The 14077-nt window shown below is 35.4% G+C and overlaps 2 protein-coding genes across 9 annotated transcripts in view; one reads left to right on the plus strand and one right to left on the minus strand.

Annotated features, from left to right (window-relative positions):
- Positions 1 to 1056: 1056 nt before the first annotated feature.
- On the plus strand, positions 1057 to 7870 carry LOC131163788 (increased DNA methylation 1-like). 6 transcript variants are annotated; one of them, XM_058120539.1, is made up of 10 exons: positions 1058 to 1193; positions 1308 to 1376; positions 4638 to 5590; positions 5676 to 5778; positions 5919 to 6004; positions 6169 to 6407; positions 6680 to 6766; positions 6860 to 6959; positions 7124 to 7322; positions 7397 to 7870. In XM_058120539.1, the coding sequence occupies exons 3-10, from the start codon at positions 4688 to 4690 to the stop codon at positions 7522 to 7524; spliced, it is 1845 nt and encodes a 614-aa protein (XP_057976522.1). In that variant the 5' UTR covers positions 1058 to 1193; positions 1308 to 1376; positions 4638 to 4687; the 3' UTR covers positions 7525 to 7870. The 6 variants fall into 6 exon arrangements, with proteins under 6 accessions (XP_057976518.1, XP_057976522.1, XP_057976521.1 ...); XM_058120538.1 differs by having other exon boundaries at positions 4655 to 5590; XM_058120537.1 differs by having other exon boundaries at positions 1059 to 1193; positions 7391 to 7870.
- A 976-nt stretch (positions 7871 to 8846) lies between these two features.
- LOC131164794 (polycomb group protein EMBRYONIC FLOWER 2-like) overlaps positions 8847 to 14077 on the minus strand; it is a 125435-nt gene continuing 120204 nt past the window's right edge. For all 3 annotated transcript variants that reach the window (XM_058122247.1, XM_058122249.1, XM_058122248.1), the window contains one exon: positions 8847 to 9217. In XM_058122247.1, coding sequence (XP_057978230.1) covers positions 9094 to 9217 — 124 coding nt within the window. In that variant the 3' untranslated portion in view covers positions 8847 to 9093. The remainder of the gene's footprint in view (positions 9218 to 14077) is intronic.

The raw sequence follows: 14077 nt of genomic DNA on the forward strand, positions 1-14077 counted from the left end.
CAATTTGGGCATACAACTAGGGTGAACATTCGGTCGGTTCAATGAATTCAATTAATTAACCAAATTAATCGAAAACTTTTGGTTTAAAAATATTATTAACCTAACCAACCGAAATTCATATTTAACCGAGCTGAAAACCAACCAAACCGAATTTCGGTTAAATCAATTAACCAATTTAATACTTTAATATATATATATATATATATATATAATATAAATTTTTAATATAAATAATTTATAAAATATATAAAATTTTAACATATATAATATAAAAAAATTAGTATATACATATGTAATATATAAATAATATTTTAATATATAATATATAAATTATTCATAATTAATTTTTGCTATTCTATTAACCGAATTAACCAAACCCAAAAATCGAACCGAAAACCAAAATTAAACAAAAATGAAAATCGAACCGAACCAATTAAATTTATTCGGTTAATTTGGTTTTAACCGAATTATGCTCATCCCTACATACAACGACAAAACTATTTGCTAGCATTTACCACCAAATGCTAAATGTTAGGCACAAAAACAGTGAAACAAAAATAATAAAATAAAGTTATTTTTGCATTTTGCAAACAAATTATCATTTTTCATTTTTTGAAAATTTAAGTTGAATTTGACTATGCAAGCATATTTTTGAATACATAATTGGCATACTACAATTTATTGTTTTTTTTTAATTTTTGAAAACAATAATTCAAATACATTTTTTTGGACCTTTAGAAAAGAGAGGCCTTAGTGTCTTATATTTTATAGCTTCGTCGTAATTTCGCCCCTATAATTGAAATTGGTGCTAAAGAGATTACGAGAACGCATAGAAGCGTAATTAAATGCATGTAAATATTTTACCAAAATTGAGTATGAAGTTCTAGTAAAACTGGGTTAATTCTTATGTAGGACTCAACTCACCCGATTGTAACGTTCATTTCGAGGAAACCCTAACACATGCATAGCGCGTGGTATAAATTGAAAATTGTCTTTATTTTCTTTAAAAATTAATAAAATATGCTTATAGTGTCTCGAGAACTGTGTGATATTTACAGAAAGTGACATCTCGCTCTATATAAAGGAGGAGGAAGAAAAGAAACTCCTCACATGCAGAGCTGCTCCATCAGGAGAAGGGCAATCAATATTGTCTAAGAAGTTTTCAGGCCAATCTCACACATCCGACCTTGCAGGTAGAAAAATTAGCTCGATGAATGCAGATTTCACTTTGGTGTTATCACCTTGTGTGTAGGAACATTTTAGGCCTTTGAATTTGTGATGTAATTTGTTGTTTTTCATATCGGCAGGAAGTTGAAGAGGAAAACGTTCAACGATCCAGAACGATCTACTCTCTTGACCTACTCTCAGAAAGTTAGGTAACATTTCTTTAGTCACATTTCAACTAGCAAAACCATGCAAGGAAACATGATAACAAATTTTCCCAATTTTCTAAAAATTTCATACTTAGATTTTTTATCAATAGATTGTATCTCATTTATTGTCTATTTTAGCTTTAAAAATTCAATTTTTCCTTTTCAAGATTTAATCTTTGATAGAGTTCTTTAATGTCTAAAATTTTTACTTGATTTATCTAAATATTCAATAAATTTACTTTATTTTGTGAACAATTTTTTTTTTATTTTTCTAGCAATTTTCACATAGCTTTTATACTTGAAAATTATCTTTTTATAGAGTTTATTTTCATCTTATGACTATAGATCCTGGTAATTTTTTAAAACAACGACAACTTAAAATTTTCAAAATTTCATATCTTTTACATAAGAAGAGTAACTAAATGCTTGTAATATTTTGCCAAATTTAGTATCAAGTTCCTGAGTCAATTCTCATACATGACTCAACTACCCGATTGTAACGTTCATTTCAAGGAAATTTTAACACACTCGTAGCACATGATATATATTGAAAATTGTCTTTATTTTCTTTAAAAATTAATAAAATATACTTATGATGTCTCAAGAACAATGTGATATTAAGAGGAAAAGAAAAATAGTTCTGTATAAAGGTGGAAGAAGACAAGAAACACCTCAGATGCAAAGTTGTTCCATCAAGGGAAAGAACAATCAAAGTCGTCTAAAAAGTTTTCAGGCTAATCTCACACATCCAACCTTGCAAGTAGAAAAACAAGTTAACGAATGCAAGTTTTGCTTTGGTGTCATCGCCTTGCATGTTCCACATTTTTTATTTTCCATATTTGACCAGGGCTTACCATTTGAAGGAAGTTGAAGAGGAAAACATTTAGGATCTAGCACAATCTACTTTCTTGATTTCTCATAAACTTAGTACCCAAAACCATGTAGCTTAGAGACTCCTTTAGAGCCTCCATCACTTCTTGAGTGATGAATCTCTTTGCCCACAAGAGAGGTGATTGTCTCAAACCCAGTATGCTCTGTGGTTGCCACATCCAACGTGGATCCTCCACATCAGAACAGTAATGGACAAAACCAGACTTTGGATCATCCATTAAAAAAATTTATGCCAATTTTCCTCATTTTTCAAAAAAAAAAAAAATTGTACTTAGATTTCCTAGTTAGTAAATTATTTCTCATTAATTGTCTATTTTAGCCAAAAAAAATTTAAATTTTCCCTTTCAAAATTTAATCATCTAAATATTTCTTTAATGTCTAAAACTTTTACTTGATTTGTCTAACTACCTAGTAAATTTACTATATTTTGTGAACAATCCCCACATAGCTTTTTCTAACTACCTAGTAAATATTTCTTAAGAAAATTATCCTTTTATCCCATTTATTTTCATCTTTTCTTGTAGACTTCGTGACGCTAAGTTGATCGTTTACAAAATATTGTCAAAAAAAAAAAAAATGATGATTATAGATCCTAGCCTTGGTCATTTCAAAAAACACCAACTTAATATTTTCAAATTTTTCATATTTTAGACTGATGTATTTCTTTTTGGCATGCATGCATAAGCTAATAAGTCAATGATCTTGTCCTATGTTCTTAAGCCTTTTTCTTAAGAATAGTAGAAGGATGGGATCAGTTTTTATATTCTCAACCATTTTCGTGAAATAGTGTAGCAGTGATTTTACAAGAAAAAAAAAAAAAAAAACTTTAAAATAAAAAAGATATTTTTGAAAAAAAAAAAAAAATGGAACATTAGTCTATTATTATTATTATTTTGCTAGAAATTTCTTTCTTTCTTTCTTTGAAGATAGGAAAATAGAAAAGGTTAGGGCATGCTTAGTTGTTGTAAATATTTTTTATTTTTTATCTTTCAAAGAGCTAAGGCTCAGTTTTTCATTTTTTTTTTAAATTATAAAAAAATTTTAAAAAAAATTTGCGCTATTCACTTGTGAAAACTGGCCAATTTTTTGGGTAATGACAAAAGTACTACCTTATTTTTTTAATTTTATAAATTTGCATAAGAAGGTTGAATATTGTCTTTTAGTTTTCAAAATTTCTTTTTTTTTTTTTGTATTTTTGAACAAATTAAAAACAAGTTGTCATTTTTGTAATTACTTAAAAATTTAGAAATAAGAAATAAAAATTATTTTCCGCAACTAAATGAGCTCTAAGGTTTTTCGCTGGCCACTCACTGTTAACAAACCTTAATTTCATTTCTTAGATCTAGAAAAATAGAATTTTATTTTCAATAATTGATCTATCTTATTTAAGTTGTAGTTTTAATGTTATTTTTATATTATCTCCACTGCAGATTTTGTTTACAAGTTAAATAATAAATTTAAAAAAGAAAACTAGGAAATGAAATTGCCTCCTTGACCTTAGATGCAGTTGAACTATTTTATTGTTCATTGATTACCACTTGGCTTGCTTATTTTATTTACTTTAGGGTATAGGTGGTGGTAAATTAATGAGATTGATCATAAGTAGCAATACATATGAAAATGGTATTGTTCAATTCAATCCTTATATATATATATTTGGAACATCTATTAATTCTCAATAGTAATTGATATTATTGAATTCAAAAGGTCAATTATACATGGCTGATCACCTAAAAATTTGTCTTAAAAGTATTATCTTTTTTTTTTGTCATTAAATTAATCATCTTCATAAAAAGTAATGCAAAGTTTCTTATTGAATAATAATGCAAGAACTAATAATCCTTGATATATCATTCTAAAGCTCTTTCAAGCTTCGATTTATTGACTGGATTAATCATTTTTGTGCACTATAACTAGATATTCTATAATATAGTTTTTATTTTTTTTTAAAAAGAGAGAACTGATAACTAAAATTTATAAATTTTGAGCAAATGTTTCACTAAATAAACAAACAACGAGCCAACGATTAAGTAAAAATATAAATTAAAAAGAACACCCACACACACATGCACACACAACTAAACTACTACTTTAACCATGTTTAAGGCTAGTTGCATTCTTCCCCTTCAGCTTAAAAGCCTTTTAACTATTTAGGATTCTTGCCACATAGTACATACACCCATATATAAGCACTGTGATACATTAATCACTATGAATTGAATTAGCAACATTATAAAGGAAAATGATAATGGAAACAAATCAAGATTTTTTGTTTCAGTTACTTGATTTTGATGCTCTATACGCCTGCAATGAACTTTAGTATTAATGTCATGGGATTTTCTTTTTCAAGCTCTCCTATGTTCCTTTCTCTAGACATTTCCCTTTTGTAGGAAAAACATAACTGCATTTGTCACCTTATATCCATGGCTTACACACTGAGGATGAGGGGAGAAGTCGTTGAACTATCATCAGACAGCTCTGATGATTATTCCAATTCTGATTCCGACCCAACTTTCATGATCAACACTCGCCCCCAAAGAACCAGGTACGACAGTGACCCCGATTATCAAGTGCCTCGACCTCGAAGAAGGCTGCAGCCACGGACGTACCAATCTCTTCTCAGTCCAATCCCAAGAAAAATTGAAATGAGGACTAGGGCAGGAATTGGGTCTTCCAGGGACAGATCAATGTCAAGTGGTACTAATGATCCCAGAAGGCAAACCCGGGGTCGCCCTCGAAGGGCTAGGAACTATGATGGAGGGGAGCAGCTGGAGCTGCTGAATACCCTAGTCCCGCGAAGATCTCGCGGACAGAGAAGAAGGCCACCACCATCAGCTTGGAGCTCCAACATCGACGAGAGGAGGTCCCGTGCGAAGCAACGGACCGTCCTAGAGTGGCTGATTGATTCAAATATGATGGTAGAGAATGAGAGGGTTTGTTACCTGGACATAATTGGAGGGAGGTGGATAGCGCTCAATGGCATTGCCACCAAGGGCGGCATTCTGTGCAGCTGCTGCGATAGGGTGGTAACAGTGGTGGAATTTGAGTATCATGGCCGTGTACGCTTTGGCATACCCAACAAGAATATTGAAATGCCCTATGGGAAAGTGTATACGGCAAGCCTGCGTGCTTCCCTCCTGTATTGCCAAACACGGGCATGGACTAGGGAGCAGATACGGACTAGGTGCGGGTTCAATAACATAAGGCCACAAGACGGGGTGGAGGACAAGCACGATGATGCCTGTATCGTGTGCGCAGATGGGGGCGATCTCATCTGCTGCGAGAGTTGTCCTTCCACATTCCATAAGAGCTGCATCGATTTGCCGGTGAGAAGACATATGTTACAATTGAGTTTGTTTTGTGGTTATGGGTATTGTTAGTTTAATTATTGGGGTTTGATGCAAAATGCAGATGGTTCCTATAGGGGAATGGTACTGTCCTTACTGCTACTGCAAGTTCTGCAAGGAAAGCAGCAGTCCCCACCTAATGACATGCTCTCTGTGCTTGAAGAAATGTAAGCATATCTACCTTCCAATATATATATGCACATATGTTTTCTGAACTCCTCTAGAAATTATTACTGCTAGTTTATATGGACACCTGCAATCCCTGACTTATATGTTTCTTCTGCTTGTCATCAATATTGCGAGCTAGTCTGTGCACATCACCCGACATGCATAAAAGCAGACAGAAACTTCCCTTACCCACACCCCTCATTTTGCACACTGACCTGCAGACAGGTATCCCTTCTTTGTTTTTACCTTTTACCGTTTACTTGGCAAAGGCACGCTTTCTTTGTTCAATCTCTCTCTCCCTCTCTCTCTGTTAATGTCTGAAGTCTTTTTTTACAAGCCTTGTGAATATATCCTACAATCTTTTTGACTTTGATTAATTCTCGTAAAAGCTATACAAGAGCCTGGAGGACCTTGTTGGAATCACAAATGAGCTGGGTGAAGGACTTACATGGACTCTGCTTCGACGTATGAACATTCTTGATTCACACACATTCAAAGAAGTGTATTTCAACACAATGTGCAATTCCAAGCTTGCAGTTGCATCGAGCGTGATAGAAGAGTGTTTCATGCCCATAATTGACAGGCAAACTAATGTTAATATCATAAAAAGTGTGGTTTACAATTGTGGGTAAGCACTTTTCTCTATGCTTCTGTAATGTGTGTAGATATCTAAAGTCATCCCATGCCTTGTGTGAGGTATTTATATGTTTTAAATTGCCAGCTTCATGGTTTTATTCTTAAAAGGATCTTGCATAGGTGGGATCAATGCTGACAAAGAATGTGCAGTTCTAAAATTCCACTAATGCAACCTAATTGTACATATTGCTTTGGACTGATAATCCTTTTCCACTTCTGTTCTAACTTCATCTAATCACCTTTTTTCTTCTCTATCCGCGTTAGTTCGAACTATGCCCGGGTCAACTTCACTGGTTTCTATACTGCAATTCTGGAGAAGGGTGATGAAATCGTTACTGCAGCAACCCTGAGGTATCATCCATTTCTATGCTCAGATTGATGCATTGCTGTGTCTGTATCGGTTTATACATGTGCAATTTAATTTTCATTTTCATGGTTTTATAGGGTTCATGGGACCAAGTTCGCTGAGATGCCCTTCATTGCGACCAGGGACAGCTATAGGTGCCAAGGAATGTGCAGCAAGCTAATGCTTTCAATTGAATCAGTGAGCCATTGAACACAATCACTCTGTCATTTCAACCAAAAGGATAAAAAGAAACTCTTTCATTGTTTCATTGCCTCGTAATATATCAGGGCTTAACCTAGGAAGGTGTACATCATGCACATTCCATGCGATTTTAAGTTCTTATGCTTCTCTCTCTTTTACAGACTCTTCGCCTCCGTGGAGTTGAAAACCTGGTCATTCCATCCATCCCTCAACGTGTCAATAAATGGAATCGATGTGGTTTCCACCCCCTTCAGGATGGCTTGAAGAAAGAAATGAAGAATTTCAACTCCCTTATGTTCCCTCAGGCCATCAAATTACAGAAGCTCTTACTACTTAACATACCACCAGCAACCACTGGAGGTAAACACCTCTCTCTCTCTCTCTCTCTCTCTCTCTCATCAAACAACTTATTTAATTTACCTGCGCAGCTGCAGATAACTTTCCAAATGAGGCGAGTGTGCAAAATGAACCCAGAAGACGCCCACTCTTCGACTTAAATCTCATGCCTGCTGAAGAGGATGAGATGAATGATCACAGTGGAATAACCTATCAGAACTACTAAGCACTCTGCGGTGCAGCGCAGGGGCAGCCAGTGTTCCAGTCCCCTTGCCGTTTTGAGGTTTTGCCCAGTAACTCTTTCAGAGAGTTTCTGGTTATTGTGGATTCTCCACTATGTATGGTTATTATGTATGCAACTCCTAGCAGCATGTGACTGTTCTAAGTTTAGTTTTTCCTAAAGTACTTGAAAACTAAGACTATTGCTGCAACCAAGCCAAATAGCCAGGCATACCCGACAGGGAAGTAGATGCCATGGTAAGCTACTGAATGGTACCTGGTTGCAGAGCATATTTTATGTTGTGTGTTAAATGACCTAAACCTATATCATCGGCCATGCTTTTATATCTAAATCATCTTCCATGCTTTCATATTTATGCCACTCCATTTCCTCGTTCTGTTTATTTGATATAAAGGTATGCTGACAATTACCTCTGCTTCCACATGTTTGAAAGCTGCTGAGATGCTGATGCTTGGCACGTAGTTTTACTAACAAAATCATACTCCAGCCAAGTTGTGCATCTTCATATTCAATATGACAATTTAAATTGAGATACAATCTTCTCCTGCATATGAAATACCCTGCATGAGGTTATGAATATAGCTTAATGCCACCAAGAGAAAACAAATGCAGGGTTGTGAAGATGGGAGGGTGAGAGGCAAACAGACGGATCAGACTAAATCCCTGTGCCTTTGTAGGAGCAGAAATGAGTCAAAAGTTGCTAATGAAGACAAAGTAAATCATACTTCAGCCTTTTTCAATAGATAAAGTAGAAAGGAGAAATACAGCTCTCTCTCTCTCTCTATATATATATATATAAACACACACACACACACACACACACACACACATATTCACACACTTTAAGGATTAAAAATGTAGTTGTTAAAGCTTGATATACATTATTAGCCCACAACCTAACAGCTTAAGCTTTTAGGTAAAGTGGTGATTATTGTATTCCCTGATACTATTATAATGTTCTCTTCCACACGAACAAGGGCAGATCAACCAGATCCTGAGGGCTTAGGTTCTGTAGCATTGCAACTCAAGATGTTCTACCAATCAAATCCTAACACTCATTATGAGCTGTAAATGGAGTCAATGTGGTTATAGTCTTGCTGTCCATGTCATTGTGCGGCATTTTAAAATTATTGTATTTCCCGTTATGGGTGTAATTCTCATTTGTTTATCTTTCCACGTGCTATTGAGTTGTGCAGGGGAGTGTTAAAAGCTTGATATACATTATTGACCCACAAACTAACAGCGTAAGCTTTTAGGTAAAGTGGTAATCTAACAGTAGTTAAAACGAAAAAAAAAGAGGTTATAAAGGTGGAAAGAGAAAAGCAATGAAAAAAAAAATGTGAAAAGGTCAATGATCGTATACATCTCAGTGAAGTAAATTAGAAAGCAGTTGTAGACAAAGATTAGAGGGCAGAAGAATGCTACTGTTTCCCTTTCTAATGGAAGAATAACAGGAAAATAATAATAGGAAAATTACAGCCAAAAATGAAGAATTGCAACATACAGTGCATCTCTTTGTTTCCTTCAAAGAAAAAATGGTAAATAACCTGCTCCTTAACACTTCATGGCATCTATACCCTCCTTCCGGAAGCTTTCAAGAATTATGTTACAGTTGTTCATTGTGCCAGCATCAAGAAGGCCATGATTCCAAAGTTTGACCATAAATAGTCTCCAGCACCTGGAGCGCATAAGCATTTTACTATTCCCAATCAAGAAATCCAAAAAGTGAAGGAAAAATAAATGAAACATTCCATAGGGAAAACAGTTTTCAATGAGATGGTCATCCCTTTTGGTAATCTCATTAGAAAAAGGCAAAGGTAATATTTTCCTTCTTTTTCTTGTTCCTGAAAAGAGTGTGATGATCCAACAGACACACACACATACACACATACATACATACATACATACATATTATTAACAAGAACTCATAGAACTCAATTTTAATAACAGCATTTGAAGTCCCGTCTCTGCATTCTGGTTCATAGTTCATTACATTGACTCCTATGAAACACAACACCAACACTTTACTGCTAAAGATTCCATAACTAGTGTAGAAAAAAAATTCATTTCATTTATGATGACCCCAAGAAAAAACAAAATTTTCCATATTAAAAAGTGGTATCCATCAAATTCTAATGCCATTGTTGAGTTTCATTGTGGAGAGAGAGAGAGAGAAGAATAAGGGAAAATGTGAGGTACCTCGTAAAGCCCTAAAGGCGTTGTGACCAAATTGACAAGTTCATCCTTTGATTTCACATGGGCAATACACGAGTAAGTTTTTTTTTTTTATGTTCCTCTCCAACAAAGTGACAATTTGACTTCAACATGTTTTTACCCTCTTTAAGGAATATTGAGTTTGAGGCAATATGGAGCAGCCTGATTATCACAAACCAATTCCCACTTACGGTATTTCAATGATTGTATTTTAATATTATTTTGTCTTTTTGTATGAGGATTTTTTGCCCTCTTTATTGTACGTTCTCTTTCTTCTTCTAATACATCTTTTCTCTATCTAAAAATTAATAAATTTGGAAAGCTCCTCCAATATATTCTTCGGCCAGACCAACCCAGATGACATAAGCCATGGCTCTATATTCAAAGTCCACACCAGATCTAGCAATTGTCATTTGCTTTTTCTCTTCCAAGTTGTCAAATTTTCACCAACAAAAATAGAATACTGGTAGATCTCTGATCATATGGTAGCCAAATCTGCATAGTGCATCCGTAAATCTCTGGATCAATGCAAGAACATAACTCTGACTCACCACGTGGTTTGTAACCATAAGATAGTGTGCAAAGGTAATGTCTGGTTTGGCAAGATAATTCAACGTCTGTACTAAACTCCCATACAACCAAGCTTTTGTGTCAGTTCAACACCTGCTGTTAACTAAATGTCAGGATATTCATGGGTTGGGTTTGGATCCAAACATTGCCAACTCACTCAAGCAAATCCAGTACATAATTTTGACTAAAAGTTCCACAAATGTGACCAGGTTACTTCAATGCCCAGAAAATATTTCACTAGTCACAAATCTTTGATTTGAAAATTGGTTTGCCAAAACAACCCAAACTCTTGTATTCCTCATTGTTATCAATTGTAATAACAATGTCAACCCCGTACAAAATCAACAGCATTTTCCCCTCGCAGTAATACCATGTTAGAACCGTCGAACACAAAATGATCCACTCCACACCTAATATCAAAAGCAACCACAATTTCACTAAGTCTCTAACTCACTATATGTTTGCACTTAGTAGCCTATAAATAGAGGTTGGGCTCATAATGGTTTAAAATTCATTGAACTGGCCTTGTTTACTAAACTTGTTAATTGGTGCTGATTTACCTATATGATTAAACAGAGATCTTCCAATTGCTAATTTTCTAAGATGTTTATTTAGAATCTTTGTTAGACATTTTTGCCCATTAAAAAAAAAAAATGCAAATTCAATAATGTCCCGTACACACCTGCCCTCACCTCCCTATTCCTACCTCACATACACATTTGGAGACTAGTAACCAAATGACTAAGATAAATTGATCAAATTAGATTCAAAACCCAAGTTACATATTTAGAACGCATTCAGATTTTAGAACTTAAAACACTCAATTTTATTGAATGCTTCGTAAATCTCCACAACATGGTTGAGGAGGCTGTTTTTAGCCATATGAGGAATTCTTCAAACAGCTAGCTAAAACTAATTCCCCCATGAGCAACAAAGCCTTGGCGTTGCCTCATGTAAATCTTCTCATGGAGATAACAACAACAACAAAACCAAGCCTTAAGTCCCACTAGGTGGGGTCAGCTATATGAATCCTTTTCTGCCAATTTATGCAATCATGGACCATTTCTTTTGACAAAGTCAGGGCTATTAAATCCTTACTATCTCATTCCAAATTATTTTAGGTCTACCCATACCCCTTCTATTGCCCCTCATAGTAACTAATTCACTCTTTCTCACTAGCGCACTATGTGGTCTATGTTGCAAGTGTCCAAACCATCTGAGTCGTCCCTTCCTTATCTTATCTTCTATAGGAGTTACACCTGACTTACCACGAATATGTTCATTTCTTAATTTTATCTTTTAGTTTTATACCACTCATGGGGATCTAGATCCAAAAAATCATCTTTGATGTCTAATCGATGCAACAATCCATTAAAGGTGAGAGCAAGGAGCAGAAACAAATGTGCATGTGCAACCTTGGCCACCTGGCTAATCCAAGCCAAAAACCTGAGTATGCCCTTCAGCCACAAGACAAGCCATCAAGTTGTCAACTAAACTTTCAAGATTATCCTTCATATAAATGCCCATCAAAAACCAATAACAGACTTATAAGAAGAAATAAGCACAAGTTCCCAAGATTTGCTTTGCAGCAAGGTGTACTCCTTTTCATGCATAGTAGCTTGCCATCTAGAACGCGACATGGCCTTAAGGATTTTAGGAAGAGAAATGAAGATAGTGAGGAGTCAAAAGAACAGTATAAAGGTGACAAATGATCATAGATCTAAGCCATTGGGAAATATATTGGAGGAAAAAGAAGTAATTGACGAAGTCCCATTGTAATTTTAAAATAAACAGAAAATAACAACGGAATACTAGAAAGACAAGCCTGAATTAGTGTGATCCTCCCTCCCAAAGAAAAAAGGGCTCCCTTCCACCCATCTAAACACTTGGACAACATCCTCACCATCGGATCCCAAAAACTAGCTACACTAGGATTGCCTCCCAAAGGAAACCCAAAATAGGACATTAGAGACCCCAACGAAGCACACGCAACTTCTAAGGCTAATTCCCTAACACTCTCTACAAGCACATTAATAGCCGCAATTCCACTCTTTCCCATATTAATCTTCAACCCTGAGACCCGTTTTAAAAATTTGAGCCCCACTATATTTAGAACAAAAGGCTTATGGTCCTCCAGGAAAATGATTGTATCATACACAAATTGAAGGTGTGACAACATAATCTCCTCCCTTCCCATTTTAAGACCTTTCACTAAACCTCTATCCACTACCATATCAACCAACCTATTCAAAACATCCACCGCTAACAAAAACAAAAAATGTAGAAAAAGGATCCCCTTGTTTAATCCCCCTCGTAGCACTAAACCAAGATTTAGGCTCACTATTCATTACCACTGCAAAATTCACATTATACATACAACCTTTCGTCCATTTATGCCATCTTTCTTCAAACCTCTTCCTCACTAAAGTCTTATCCAAAAAATTTCAGCTCTCTATCATAAGCTTTTTCTAAATCCAACTTAAAACAAGCCCCTTCTTCAAAAGGTCTCTCTAACTAGGTTATCTTATCAATATGCAAAGGATCCCACTCTAATCCTTCCTCCATCAGTATACTCTCATACTCCTTAGAACACAAAATATAATAAAAATTAGTGATCTTGGAAGCAATTCTATTAGAGTGCATGATAATAACAACCCCCTATCCACCTTTATCTCCCTTATCAATTCTCTCTCATTTTTCCATTGGCCATCCTATGAAAAAATCTAGAATTGCAATCTCCATCTCTAACCCACTTAAACTTCTTCTTTTGCCTCCAGCTTCTCATTTCCATAAAGATCAGCTCTTCCAATTCATTTTTCAGAGAAATACTTTTAGCCTCTTCCTCACTTGAAAGGGTCAATCCTTCTTCCTTTCAATCTAACTCTTCCAAATCACCTAGAATAGTAGACTTTTTAACCCTAATATCTCTGAACACCTCCCTATTTCATACTTAATTTTTCTTTCAACCTCTTCAACTTCTTCATAAATCTAAAGCCCTCCCAACCCCCTTCAACATCCTCACTCCACAAATCCCTAATGAAGGAGTGAAAAGAACCATGGCTTAACCAAATATCCTCAAACCTAAAAGGGTTGGGGCCCCAAATCCCTTTCCTAGATTCCAATAGTATAGCAAAATTATCATACATGGGTCTACATAATACTACTTGAGATAGATTAGGAAACTGCTCCTCCCAATCATTAGAAAAAAAAGAACCTACCAAATTCTACTAGCCACCTCCCTAGACCAACCCACTAACCACATAAATTGACATTTCCCAAGGGAAGATCCCTTACCAACACTCCCCATTAACCAAATCAAACTTCTACATGGATGCATTAACCCCATCAGCACCCCTTCTTTTCCTGAGGGAATCAAACTGCATTAAAATCCCCACCCACAATCCACCTCAGCGAGCAAAAACCAAAAACAAGATAGAGCTTATCCTGAAAAGAATCCCAAAGAGTAGGCCTAGAAGGAATGTACACAAAGGAAATCCACCATTGACCCTTATCTCTAATTTCAAGAAGGACCGAAAGGGAGAAAAAACCAACTAAACTATCCACTCTAGCAATATACCGAGTATCCCATAACACTAGAATGCTGCCTGACACACCCCAAGCGGGTACAAAAACCCAACCCTTGCACCACCCTTCCCACGTCCTTTTAACGACCTCCCCGCCTACTAACTCAATCTTGGTCTCTTGAGTCAAAACAATATCAGGTGAGCTCCTTATTGAATTTCCCTAATCAAAC

Source organism: Malania oleifera, chromosome 9 (assembly GCF_029873635.1).
Source record: "Malania oleifera isolate guangnan ecotype guangnan chromosome 9, ASM2987363v1, whole genome shotgun sequence".
Taxonomy (NCBI): Eukaryota; Viridiplantae; Streptophyta; class Magnoliopsida; order Santalales; family Ximeniaceae; genus Malania; species Malania oleifera.